General features: G+C 39.1%; 1 protein-coding gene across 1 annotated transcript in view; it reads left to right on the top strand.

Moving 5' to 3' along the window:
- The first annotated feature begins 423 nt into the window (after positions 1-423).
- LOC124712120 (Meckel syndrome type 1 protein) overlaps positions 424-13,658 on the top strand; it is a 128,496-nt gene continuing 115,261 nt past the window's right edge. Inside the window, exon 1 of the mRNA XM_047242418.1 lies at positions 424-533. Within this exon, the coding sequence (XP_047098374.1) occupies positions 439-533 (95 nt within the window). The 5' untranslated portion in view covers positions 424-438. The remainder of the gene's footprint in view (positions 534-13,658) is intronic.

Here is a 13,658-nt window from a genome sequence, read left to right as displayed (position 1 = left end):
ATCATAACGTAAAATAAAAATATAAATGCACAGCAGTACATAATTTATGTCAAAACGCAAGGCTATGTTGTTGTTTATTTACCTGATACAGCTGAACGCACTTATACATAAACGCATACAGCGACGACTGTGACAGGGAAAGACTAATTTGAAAAAGGCGCTGAAATGCTGCCATAATCACACGATGAAAATGTGGTGCTATAGCGAACTTTTCTCACGACATGTTTTCACAACAGCAGCCGACATACATTTTTGGTGCTAAATGCAAGTGTTTGTTCACTACTGGGACGTATATACTCGTAAGTAGAACGTTTAACTGTGTTATTTCCTGTACCTATGGACGTTTTCCTCGGCCGATGTGTAGGTTGGTGATACATTTTTAGTTACCAAGGCAACGAGAAAGCTTGTTTTGACCGTGGCAATAATCGTAAGCGCGTTATGAAGTTACACAGAGTTACGACGTACGCTGGTGAAAATGATTTTACACCTCGTGTCTACAGGTGTAAAGATTCCATTAAAAACTTGAAAATAAAGTGAGTTAAAAATTAGCTAGATTTGTAAGAATAACGTGTTTGGAAAATTATTCAATTAACGGATTTAATAGACAACAATATTAATTTAAAACGAATACAACTGCAAATAGACAAGAGAAATGGTTCAAATGGCTCTGAGCACTATGGGACTTAACTGCTGTGGTCATGAGTCCCCTAGAACTTAGAACTACTTAAACGTAACTAACCTAAGGACAGCACACACATCCATGCCCGAGGCAGGATTCGAACCTGCGACCGTAGCGGTCGCGCGGTTCCAAACTGTAGCGCCTAGAACCGCTCGGCCACTTTTTTTTTTTTTTTTTTTTTTTATTTTTACTCTCATTTTGTTCGCTGTTGTTCGTTGCATCTGCTCGGGGCGGACGTCGTAAGACGTCAATTGAAGTTCGTTGTTGATCGATTAACTCAGTTTTTTTATTACAGAGGGCAGCTAACCCTCTGGCCGAACACGCTGAGCTACCGTGCCGGCTCCAAGAGAAAAGTATCCCCGTCACTGTTAGGCCTTGCAACCACGGGAAATTATTTTGGCCACGTTCTCATTCTTCTGTAAACCTAGTATAACAAGTTTAATGACAGTGTCATCAATTTATAACCAGTCTGTAAATTTCTGTTGGATTTTCGCTGAAGTGATACGTGTGAATTAACACGTAGGCCTATTCACAATGTGCGTATAAATCACAATAATTGAGCTAGATCCCATGCTCTGAATATGAATTACTGGTACCTATTGCAGGATCGTGATATTTCTCAGTGGTTATAAACTACAATGATCCTGAAAGCTCAATAGCCCGCAAAACCTTCTAGGTATATAGAACTCATACATACTGCTTATAAAAACCCAAATGCCCTTCCATGTACATGTTACAAACTGTCAAGTACAATAAACAATAACAAAATCATTATAGTGAAATGAGAACACGCACAAAAATTTTGTAAATACTGACCTACATCTGACTCAGTTATTTTTCAATGCAATGTCATTAATTAACCCCAAATATGTCATACTCAAGCTGAAAACATTTAATATATTTTACACATTTAATGCTGCAAAGCTGCCCCACTACGAGAGTTGAGTGCATATTTGAGGAACTCTCTCATTTAATTACGTTCATTAATGTGAAATGTGTTTTTTGTCTCATAATGTACAAAATTTCAGAACCCATGTCTGGTGTACAGGAGATATGTCAAGGTAACAATTCACTTATTTGAAATTTTGTCACACTTACTGTATTATTTTGTGAAGAATTTACTTATTTATTAAATTTGTCAAAGCTATGTACTGAGGAGTCTGAGCACACAATTTTAAGTGATGTGATGTGAGTGTAAAGTTTTCTTTATTTGTTGTGTTGTATGACTGTTCATTTTTTTTTTAAAAAAAAAAAAAGGTCAGCTGTGCTGCATAGTAAGAGAATCACCTCAAAGATATGTTGAGGGGTCAGTTAGTAGCACTGAACAATTCTGCAATGACACCAACCTGCTCTGACTGGGACACAGTAAAATACAGAGTGCCACAGGGCTTGGTGCTGGGTCCCTTACTCTCCCTCACCCTCGTCAATGATCTGCTATGCTATATGACACAAAAGGCACACCTCACCTTGTTTGCTGATGACACTACCATTATGATTGTCTGAAAACCCAATTTCAGTATAGAGAACACTGTGACCACTGTATTGAAAGAAGCTCTAGATTGGTTCACTTCAAATGACCTGTCACTCAATGTGAACAAAACTCAATTCATACAGTTTCAGACAGCAAATAAATAAAACAATTAAATTACAAATTGGAAAAATTGAAATAAAATGTGGTGAGAAAGAAATACTGGGAATTGAGTCTTCCAAATAACTGGGATTACACATAAACAACAATATAAACAGGTCAGTTCACATCAACGACCCATGTAAAAGACTGAATTCAGCAGTATTCGCCATTCACTCAGTTTTATCTGTTTGTGACTTGGAAACAAAGCTGCATACCTAGGATTTTTCCATTCACTTATGACATATGGCATCATAGTTTGGAGTAACCAGTCACGAGCAAACAAAGTCTTTATTGCAGAGAAAAGAGTCATCAGGATTATGGCTAGAGTGCATCCCAGATGCTCTTGCAGGAACATATTCAAACAGCTTGGAATCATCATTATGCCATCCCTGTACATTTTTTCACTAATGTGCTTTGTTAACAATAATTATACCATTTCCAAAAAAACAGTGAATGTAATGACCACAATACAAAAAGTAAACATGATCTACACAAAGATATAAAAAAATCTCAACATGATACAGAAAGGAGTAAATTATTCAAGCATAAAAATATACAATTAACTTCCATTTTATGTTAAATCAGTCATTGGGGGAATGACTAAATCCAAAAAACAGCTGAAACTTTATTTTTTGAATAGTTTTCTTTACAGGAATTTTGTGGCAATGCATAACAATTAGTACAATTTATTTAATTTTAAGAATTTATATAAGAACTGATTATGTAGCTCTGGCTTATCAATTGTATTAGGATGTAAGAGTTATAATTTGTTTGTGTAATCATTATTACTACTGTGGTTATCACGTATGGTTGGTTGGTAATAATACTGGCTCTTAGTGTCTTGGAAAAGAAGCAGAGTGGTTGGGTGGAATCAGCGGTGTGCTATTTTAAAACTGCTCCCCAAGCTGAGTCACTGGCATCAGTAGTGATTGAGAGAAGGGCATCAGGATCAGGGTGGGTGAGTGTGACAGCCTTGGCGAGGGCAGTTTTAAGGTTACCAAATGCATTGAGCATGGGTAGAACCTTGAGGCACTCCATTACAGTAATTTTGGATTTGAAAGACTCACTGTTTGTTTTAAGCAAGACAAATTGTTTTCTACTGCCCACATATGATTTTATTAGCTCATAGCCTGTTCCTTTGATACCCAGGTTCCACAGCTTGTAAAATAATATGGTCATGTTGACACATCAAAGGCTTTTTCTAGATGAATGAACATTCCAGTAACATACTCCTTGTTCTCTATGACAGATACCATTTTGTCAGTAATTGTGCTGCAACTACTGAAGTTGACTTGTTTTTAATGAAGCCATTCTGATTTTCTAATATTAAATTGTGTTGACTTAGGACTGTCATTAGTCTGTAAATAACTTACTCAGCTACCTTAGAAAATGTTGGTAAGATTGAGATGGGGCAGTAGTTTTCAGTTTTCTATTTATCATCCGTTTGTGAATTGATATTACTTGTGCTATCTTTAGACTATCTGGGAAACAACCTGATGCAATTACAGTGAAAATGTTTTGTGTGGTCTAGACTTAAAAAATGTAAAATTGAGGAAAACGCAGAATCAAGGAAAATGTTAAAACCCCAAAAATATGAGCAAAAACACATGTAATTGGCATATATGATTAAAAATCTCAATCCTGTCGAATATTTTGTATAAAATCTATCTAAGTGAAGGAAATTAAATGTACAATACAATACAATTTGTGATAATTAATTTCATCTGTTCATAAAAAATCACAGCAATTAAAAACTTGTCAAAAAATTTTATTGGTGTCTAGGTACAATATAATTGGGCTATTTTCCGTCATGCTATGACCACAAATTATACATTCAAAACATGTGTTTTTAAGAGATCATCCATTGTGCTCACCCAGAAAAGAACAAAAACTGGTGAACATGTTGATTTAAACCAAAAACATCACAGCAGCTAAGTGGTTAAACCATATGCATAAATGTGGGCATCTGCTTAATGACAAACTTTGTCACCATTGCAGTCCAGAACACTTCTCGTTGACTGTCATGTTTTTCCATTACCACTGCAACCTAGCAGTAGTTGTATCATAATTGTGAGGCGAAGCTAAATGTTGCAAGTTGTGTTGGCAACACCAGTCGTGGATTAAATCAACATCTCATCTCTCTCATGTCTCCCCTCTCCACAGCAGCCTAAAATATTCCTTTAACTTCACCACCACCCACGGTGCAAACCGTCTGCCTTTTGACCACTTATAGCTCGTTTAGCCACATCAAATGGCAATAGGAAGAAAACAGGATGAAGTCAAGCGAGGCATCGAGTAAGACCTTAGAACCGAGATAAACCTTACTAGGAAAAAATTTAAAATCAGGGAATTTGTGGTATTGATCTTACTGGTTTTTCACAGGCGCTATGAATTATTGAGTAGAATTTTAAAAAATGTAAAATCAGAGAATGTAAAATTGAAGTTCCACTGTACATCATTTACTGCTGTGGTCATGGCATCATATATGTTGTCTATGCATGTTTTCAGTATGTTGATAGACAATCCATCATAGCCTCCTGATTTTGTATTTTTGAATGACCTTATGATGTTTTTTTTTGTTTCCATGTGTTTTTGGGTGGGTCCACATTCAGCAAAACACAGTTTTGTTTTTTGTCCGAGACATGTTTCACTGCAGTTGCAGCATCATCAGTGTTTTTTTTTATTATTATGGCTTCTTACCACATGGTTTGGTTTTCCTGCTGTATTATGTTTTTATAGTGTATGTGGAAAAACATTATAGAAACTTTTAATGAACACCACGGGGTGTACGGTACGCTTTTCATTGTTGAACGGTTGAAACTGCCTATGTTTAATAACATTATCCTCTTTATGGTACAATGAATTACCACTATCCATTTCCATCCTTATATCTCAGTAAGGCATTCCACACTGTAAATTGCTGTTGTCAACCGCTGGTGCATGTGAGTAAGCGCTCTGCGCATTGTTTATGTTATTGCTCGTTTCCAAGCCAGGAACCAGACTGCTGGATACCAATCCTCGGCTGTCAGCTTGCTTTTCCAGTTCGGTTAGTCTCCGAGCAACATCTTTTTGCCAAACGGGTAAATCCGCTGGTACACGTGACTTTATGTGAGCTAATTATGCTTGAATTGTGGCAGTGCTGGCATCAGTTTTTGCGCTCAAATCCGCTGTTGCTTTTTCAACAGCTGATTTTTTACTTCGATCTCTGATGAGATTTCACGATCCTTTACAGATAGCCACTCATCAAGCTCTTTTTTGACCTTTAGTGCTTGGGTATCTATGTCTTGATGTGCCTCAAGCTCTACATTTTTGACATGACTTGTCAAGTTGTTAATCTCATCTTTAAGGCTAGTGTGAGCTATTTGTAAATTTTGCATCTCACTAGTTAAGTTATGGACTAGATCCGGTATTTCTTTGCATATATCATGCATTTCCACAAATTCGGAATGTATGCTACTCAGTTTTTTCTCTACATTTTGTTCTCTTTGTTCAAGTTTATCAAGTCGTCACAAAAATTCTGCGAAGGGGTCGGCAATAGGTGAAAACACCGGTGTCCCACCCATCCTACCACTTGACTCGCTCCCCTGCACGTGCAGTGGAGTTACACGTCTCATATGTTCCTTACTCTGTGGTGCATTATTTGGTACCTGCAGGGCCTGGACCCACCTCACCCTCCCCAACTTCAGAAGGTATGTTTTCCGATGCGATGGCATGGGATTAATTTCCATTCTGTACATTGTTTTCTACTTCCTTATCAAGCAAATGATTCTCGTTAGATAAAGATGCTTTGCCTGAACTTCTTTACCCATCACGGATTTAATTTGACACAGCTAGAATTTCAAACACTAACACAAATGTACATACATCCCTTCCAAAATAAAACACACAGAAGCATTCACTACACTCTTAGCACTGGTTACCGCTTTTACCAAGGATTCCTGCATTTGGCCTTGATATTTTGCACAAATTTTTCCAGGGCTCTTGCACTTTAAGCCTTACCTTTTTGTTATACATGTTTTGCTGTTTCAGTTCCTTTTGTTTCCTTTCTCAAGAATATCCTCTTTCTTTTGTCTCAGGGTGTTGGTTGTTGTGCATGAAAATTTTTTCTACATATGCATTAATATCACACAGTGGTTATGTAAGTACATAAATCACAATCTCTCTCTCTCTCTCTCTCTCTCTCTCTCTCTCTCTCTCTCTCTCTCTCTCTCACACACACACACACACACACACACACACACACACACACACAAATTTTTGAGGCCCATGTTGGGCACCAAATGAAGTGGCTCTTCGGGAGACTTGAAAATGGAAATATACCAGTATTATAATTAGCCTCCGTGTATTTGTACTTTAAGAGCATGGACTCAAATATTGAAATTATTGTGGTCTCACCCAATACTCAAAGAGTACTCCTCTTACAATCATATTCAGGTTGTGGTAGTCAAATCCTGGCTCTTGGCGTAAGCTGAAAAGTAAAATCTTAAAACTAATGTTGCTCTCCACTTCGGCTCATTGCTGTTCAAAAAATGTTTGTTAAATGTTAAAGTGGGCGGTCTCTGTGCTTCCACTATGATTTCGCTTTTTAGGTCTACGCGTAATGGCGACCGTTGAAGCAGTGGCCGCTAAAATTGTGGAGCTGTAAATGTCTTAAGAAACATTAATTCAATGCAAGGAACGTGACAGAGGGCTCATTGGACATTGAGATAACTCACATTTAAACTTTAACATACCGTATTAACAAGGTTAACTTTACAAATGCTTACATTATTTTTGTGCTACAAGATGTATCCCTCCTAATACTAGAAACAAGTGAAGAGAGAGGAAGAGATCAACAATCTAGGAGCATTCTTTCCCTTTATTAATAGCATAGAAGTTATTGCATTAAAAGAGTTTACTCATTGATACAAAGATTAAATTTAAATATTTGCTACAAAACAGGAAAATTTAATGCTGCCTATGCGGTCGATGAAGCACATAAGGTTTGTGTACATGTGTTTTGTCGCAAGATACACTTCTTGTTCCAAGCTTTTTTTTTATGTCTTTACAGTACAACTGTTGCTGGGATGGCACAGTATCTTCATGAATTAATGCAAAGTTGTTTTGTTTTCATTTCACAGTTTTCGGACAACATCAGGGATAGGCTACAACCATGTCTAACTCCCATCCCAACCATTGCTTTCCGTGCCTGTCAACTCTTACAACTGCAGTCTGGTTTCTGTACAAGTTGTAAATAACTTTTCATTCAATTTAAGTTCTCTCTGTGACACCTTCAGAATTGCAAATAATGTATTCCAGTCAACATTGTCAAAAGCTGCCTGTGAATCTACATGTGCTTTAAATATATATTTGCCTTTCTTGAACCTTTCTTCTAAAATAAGTTGCAGGGTCATTTGTGCCTCAGGTGTTCCTACATTTCTCCTAAGGTGAAACTGATCTTCGCCAAGTCTGGCTTCTACCACTTTTTATATTCTTATGTAAATAATTTGTGTTAGGATATTGCCAGCTAGGATGACTTATTAAACTGATAGTTCAGTAATATTCACAGCTGTCAACTCCTGCTTTCTTTGGGAATAGAATTATTACATTCTTCTTGAAATATGAGTGTATTTTGCCTCTCTTGTGTGTCTTGCTGCTCAGTGAACCATGGACATTGTTAAGGTGGAGTGACTTGTGTACCTCAAAGAGACAGATAGCTGTACCATAGGCACAAGCACTGCAGAGGGATATCTGTAGAGAAGTGAGAAATCATGTGGTTCCTGATGAGGGGCAGCAGCACATTCAGTAGTTGCAGGGGGAACAGTCAGGATGATTGATTGATGAGCCCTTGAAACATTAGCAAACATTTCTGTGTGTGCTGGTGCTGTCAAGGGCTGAAATAGAGGAGAAACTGCAGCTGTTATTTTTACCAAGGCCATGCAGCACTATTTTATGTCCAAATGGAGGCATCTTCATGCACAAAATAGTCCAGAGGTAAAATACACCTCCACACACAAAAATATCTCCAGGAAAAATTGTCAGTCTACTTGTCACAGTGTGGAAAGTTGAGTTCCTGGGTTTGATATGTAGTATAGAGAATTAAAAAGAGGAATAGATAGGTTGAAGTTAGATGTAATGGGAATTAGTGAAGTGTGATGGCAGGAAGAACAAGACTTTTGATCAGGTGAGGACAGGGTTAAAAATACATTATCAAATATGATTTTTTTCCGGAGCAGGTCCGATAATGAGTAAGAAAATAGAATGCAGTTAAGCTTCCATGAACAGCATAGTAAACTCATTATTGTACACAAGATAGACACAAACCAACACCCACTACAATGTTACAAGTTTGTATACCAACAGCCTCTGCACTTGATGAACACATTGAAATAATGTATGATGAGATTCAAAAAAATTTCATATTGTTGAGGGAGAGAATTGTTATGAAGGACTGGAATTTAATAGCAGAAAAGAAAGAGAAGGAAATATAGTAAGAGAACTCTATGTAAGGAATAAAAGCAGAAGCCACCCGGTAGAATCATGTACAGAGTAAGATATAATCTTCACTAATATTTGGTTTAAAAATCATGAAAGAAGGTTGTACACAGGGAAGAAATTTGGAGACACAGGAATGTTTTAAAATAGGTTACATCATGGTATGACAGAGGTTTTAAAACCAGATTTTAAACTGCAGAACATTTTCATGGACAGATGTGGACTCTGACCATAATTTATTGGTTTTGAACTGCAGAGTAAAGCTGAATAAATTTCAGAGAAGTTGGAAATTAAGAAGATGAGACCTGAATAAGTTGATTACAGAAAAGTTGGAAATCAAGAAGATGGGACCTGAATAAGTTGAAAGAAGCAGAGGTTGTTGAGAGTTTCAAATGGAGAATAGACAGTGATTTACTCAAGAAGGGATATGGGAAGAAAAAAAAAAAAAAAAAACAGAAGACAGATGGCTATCCTTGAGAGAGGAAATATTGAAGACAGTAGTGGATCATATAGGCAAAAAGAAAAAAGCTCATTCGAATCCCTTGGACAATGCACGAGCTTTTGAACTTAATTGATAAAGGTATAAAATACAAAAATGCAGCAACTGATATTAGCAAAAGGGAGTACAGACAACTAAAAAGTTGGATTGACAGAAAGTGCAAGAGCATGATGAGTTCATTCATGCACAACAGTCAAAGGATTAATGAGATACTTGGGAGAACAAGCCATGACAAAACTATTCCATGTGATGTGCAAAAAATGTGAGACAGCCAAAATATTTTCAGAACTGGGGAGGAGTGTAATGATTCCAATGTCAAAGAAGGCACATGCTGAACATTGTGAATACTAAATAACTATCAGTTAAATAAATCAAATACTGGCATGAATAATTTACAGGAGAATGGAAAAACTGATATAAGCCGACCTTGGGGAAGATCAGTATCAGTTTGGGTTCTGGAGCAATGTAGGGACATGGGAGGCAATACTGACCTTCTTCAGTGGTAGAGTCAAGAAAGGTAAACTTATGTTTGTTGCATTTGTAGATTTAAATAACGATTTTGACAATGTTGACTAGAATAGAAATTCCAGGCAGGAGAAGACAGATTGCTACGTACCATAAAGAAGACACGTTAAGTTGCAGACAGGCGCAATTAAAAGACACTTGAATTATTTATTGCCCTCTGCCAATACACTTGCCCATCCTTCCCCTCTCTCCTTCTTTTGTGTTCCTTTTACCCCCATCTCCATGCCCCATAACCTCCTGATACTGTGCTTGTTGTCGTTTTAGTCCCTGCACACACTACCAGACAGCATTCCTGTCTCTCCCCCCAACCATGCACTACTATCCCTTCCCCATCCCTGCTGCCTCCAGACTGCTACTTGCATTCCATGTGATAGTCGCATTCAGGCTTGAGATGCTGGAGTTAGTGGTCACATATATGCAAGATGTGTGCTTGCTTGTGTGTGTGAATGGTGTGGGTTTCTCTTTTGTTGATGAAGGCCGTGGCCAAAAGCTTTATGTAAATGTCTTATAATTGTTCTCTCTGCAACTTAACGTGTCTTCTTTATGGTAAGTAGTGATCTGTTGTTTCCTACATTGTTGATGAGAATAGACTCTGAAGTAGCAGGTAGCAGGAGTAAAAGGCAGGAAGCAAAAGTTATTTACAACTTGTACAGAAACCGGATTGCAGTTATGAGTTGAAGGATGTGAGAGGGAAGCAGTGATCGAGAAGGTTGTGTGTCATGGTTGTAACTGAATGTAATGGATGATGTTCTGAAAACATGTTATAAGATGAAAATCAACCACAGTAAAACAACTGTAATGGAATGCAATCAAATTAAATCACACAATGCTGGAGGAATGACATTAGAAAATGAGACACTATAAGCGTCTTTAAAATGACTGATGATGCTCCAAAGTAGAGAGGATGTAAAATGCAAATTGGCTGTAGCACAGAATAGAACTTTTGAAATGTGATGCTACAGAAGAATGCTGAAGATTAGATGAGTAGATTGAGTAGCTAATGAGAGGTACTGAATAGACTTGGGTGGAAAGAAATATATGCCACAGGTTGACTAAAAGAAGGGGTCAGTGGATACATTCCTCCCCATCCAACAACAATGTACCTATCCCCAGATACACAGTGGATACATTCCTCTCCATCCAACAACAATTTACCTACCCCCAGACCACACAGAAGCATCCCCCTTGTCACCCAATATTATCCTGGCCTCAAAAACATCAACAAATTACTCCGCCAGGGATATGACTTTCTCAAGTCAACCCCTGAAATGAGATCATCCCTTGACAAAATTCTCCCCACACCACCCAGAGTTGCCTTTTGTCGCCCCCCTAACCTCCGTAACATCCTTGTTAAACCCTACAATATTCCCAGACTACCTTCTCCACCCAGCGGTTCCTACCCCTGTAACCGACCCCGCTGCAAAACCTGCCCCATGCATCCCCCCACAACCACCTACTCCAGCCCCGCTACTGGTAAAACATACACAATTCAAGGCAGGGCCACGTGTGAAACTACACATGTCATTTATCAACTGACATGCCTGCACTGCACAGCCTTTTACATCGGCATGACAACAACTAAACTGGCTGAGCGCATGAACGGACACAGACGAACTGTCCGCCTAGGAGATGCCCAATACCCAGTAGCGGAGCATGCCCTCCAGCATAATTCTAGGGACCTAGGAACCTGCTACACCGTATGTGCCATTTGGCTTCTCCCACCCAACACCAGTCCCTCTGAACTGCGGAGATGGGAACTTGCACTCCAACACATCCTTTCATCCCGCCATCCCCCTGGACTGAACCTACGTTAAACAACCTCAATCCCATTTACTCTTCAGTCTTCTCCCCTTTCCCTTTCCCCTTTAGCCATTCACACATCTTTTCATCCTACATAGTTGTGTTTATCTTTATACTATATACCTCTTTACTTCTGTATGCATCCTCTTTGGTTTGAAGCTGGCACAGTACTTACAGTAGAATAACTTTGGCTTCCCTCTGACAATCATGCCTCCATCCTTGCTACCCTCCCTATTTTCCTTTCCCTGTTGCTTCATAACCTGGGTTGTGAGTAACTGAATCTCCTTTCCCTTCTTCCCTTTCTTTCCCCTCTCTCCTCCCCGATGAAGGAACATTTGTTCCGAAAGCTAGGAACGTAAATTTTCGGTTCTGTTTTATGTGTACCTATCGGCTGTACTGAGCTGAGGTAAGTACTGGCCAGCCCCTCTATCTCTTTGTTATTGCTAAGGATTTCTATATTCTGAACTCTACAGTATTAAAAGTGTGCCGAGAATAGCAAATTTCAGGCATTACCTCTCACCACTGACAGTGCAGTGGCCAATGACCTTCACTTAACGACTGAGAGCATTGGTATTTGCGTAGAGTTGTCAGTGCTAAAAGACAAGCAGCACTGTGTGAAATAAACTTAGAAATCAGTGTGGAATGTAAAACAAACATATCCATTAGGAAAGGCAGCGAAATTTGGCATTAATGGGCTATGGCAGCAGACAACCGACATGACTGCCTTCGCTAACACAATGACATCACCTGCTCCGCCACTCGTCTGCTCATGACCATATTGGTTGGACAATAGATGATTGGAAAACTGTGGCCTGGTCAGATGAGCCCTGATTTCAGCTGCTAAGAGCTGTTGGTAGGGTTCCAGTGTAATATAGACCCCACGAAGCCATGGACCAAAGTTGCACTGTGCAAGCTGGTGGTGGCTCCATAATAGTGTGGGCTGTGTTTACATGGAATGGACTGGATCCTCTGGTGCAATTGAACTGATGGAAAAAAGGGAAATGAGCATTTGGCGTCATTGGCTGGGAGGCCCCTTACGGGGCAGGTCCAGCCACCTTGGTGCAGGTCTTATTACATTCGACGCGACATTGGGCGACCTGTGCACCGGATTGGGATGAAATGATGATGAAGACAACACAACACCCAGTCCCTGAGTGGAAAAAATCCCCGACCCAGCTGGGAATTGAACCCCGGCCCCTGAGGACAGCAGTCTGTCACGCTGACCTTTTTTTTTTTCTTCTCCTTCAGGTTCTGCCCGTGAACAAAAATTAAATATACCTCTTAACATTTTATCAAAAAAATAAAAGGAGAAAGGAAAGGGTACAATACTTTATTATATTTTACCATTCAGCTATCGGGGCGGACAACTGAACTGATGATTGACTGGAAATGGTCATGTTTGGCTACTTGAAGACCATTTACTGCAAACAACAATGGAATTTTTATGGAAGACAATGTGCCCTGTCACTGGGCCACAATTGTTCGCTGTTGGTTTGAAGAACATTCTGTACAATTCAAGCGAATTATTTAGCCACCCAGTTCACCCTACGTGAATCCCATTGAACATTCGTGGGACATAATCGAGAGGTCAGTTTGTGCACAAAATCTTGCACCAGCCACACTTTTGCAATTATTGGTGCCTATAGAGGTAGCTTGGCTCAGCATTTTTGCAGGGAACTTCCAATGACTTATTGAGTATGTCATGACAAGTTGCTGCACTACACCAGGAAAAAGGGGGTCCAACGCAATATTAGGATGTATTCCATAAGTTTTGCCACCTCAGTGTATAAGAATAGCAACCACATATGACATGCACACCAAGTGATAGTTTTGTCATCGCTGGTGCTCTCGCAGTGATCTCATTAATTATGGGGGAATGTCGTCTACTCTAGGGGGGCTTGTTTCAACTTACATCTTTCAGTGATTCGTCATATTCATCTCATTGTATCATATCTCCCAACACATCTTCATCTACTTCCTCTTCCATTTTTCTAATATTGTCTTCCAGTTCATTTCCGTTACATAGCCCTTCTGTATGCCCCTTCCATTTT

The sequence above is a fragment of the Schistocerca piceifrons genome, chromosome 8 (genome assembly GCF_021461385.2).
Source record: "Schistocerca piceifrons isolate TAMUIC-IGC-003096 chromosome 8, iqSchPice1.1, whole genome shotgun sequence".
In the NCBI taxonomy this organism is placed as follows: Eukaryota; Metazoa; Arthropoda; class Insecta; order Orthoptera; family Acrididae; genus Schistocerca; species Schistocerca piceifrons.
Note: the sequence above shows the minus strand (reverse complement) of the source record. Positions and strands in the feature narration are given on the sequence as shown.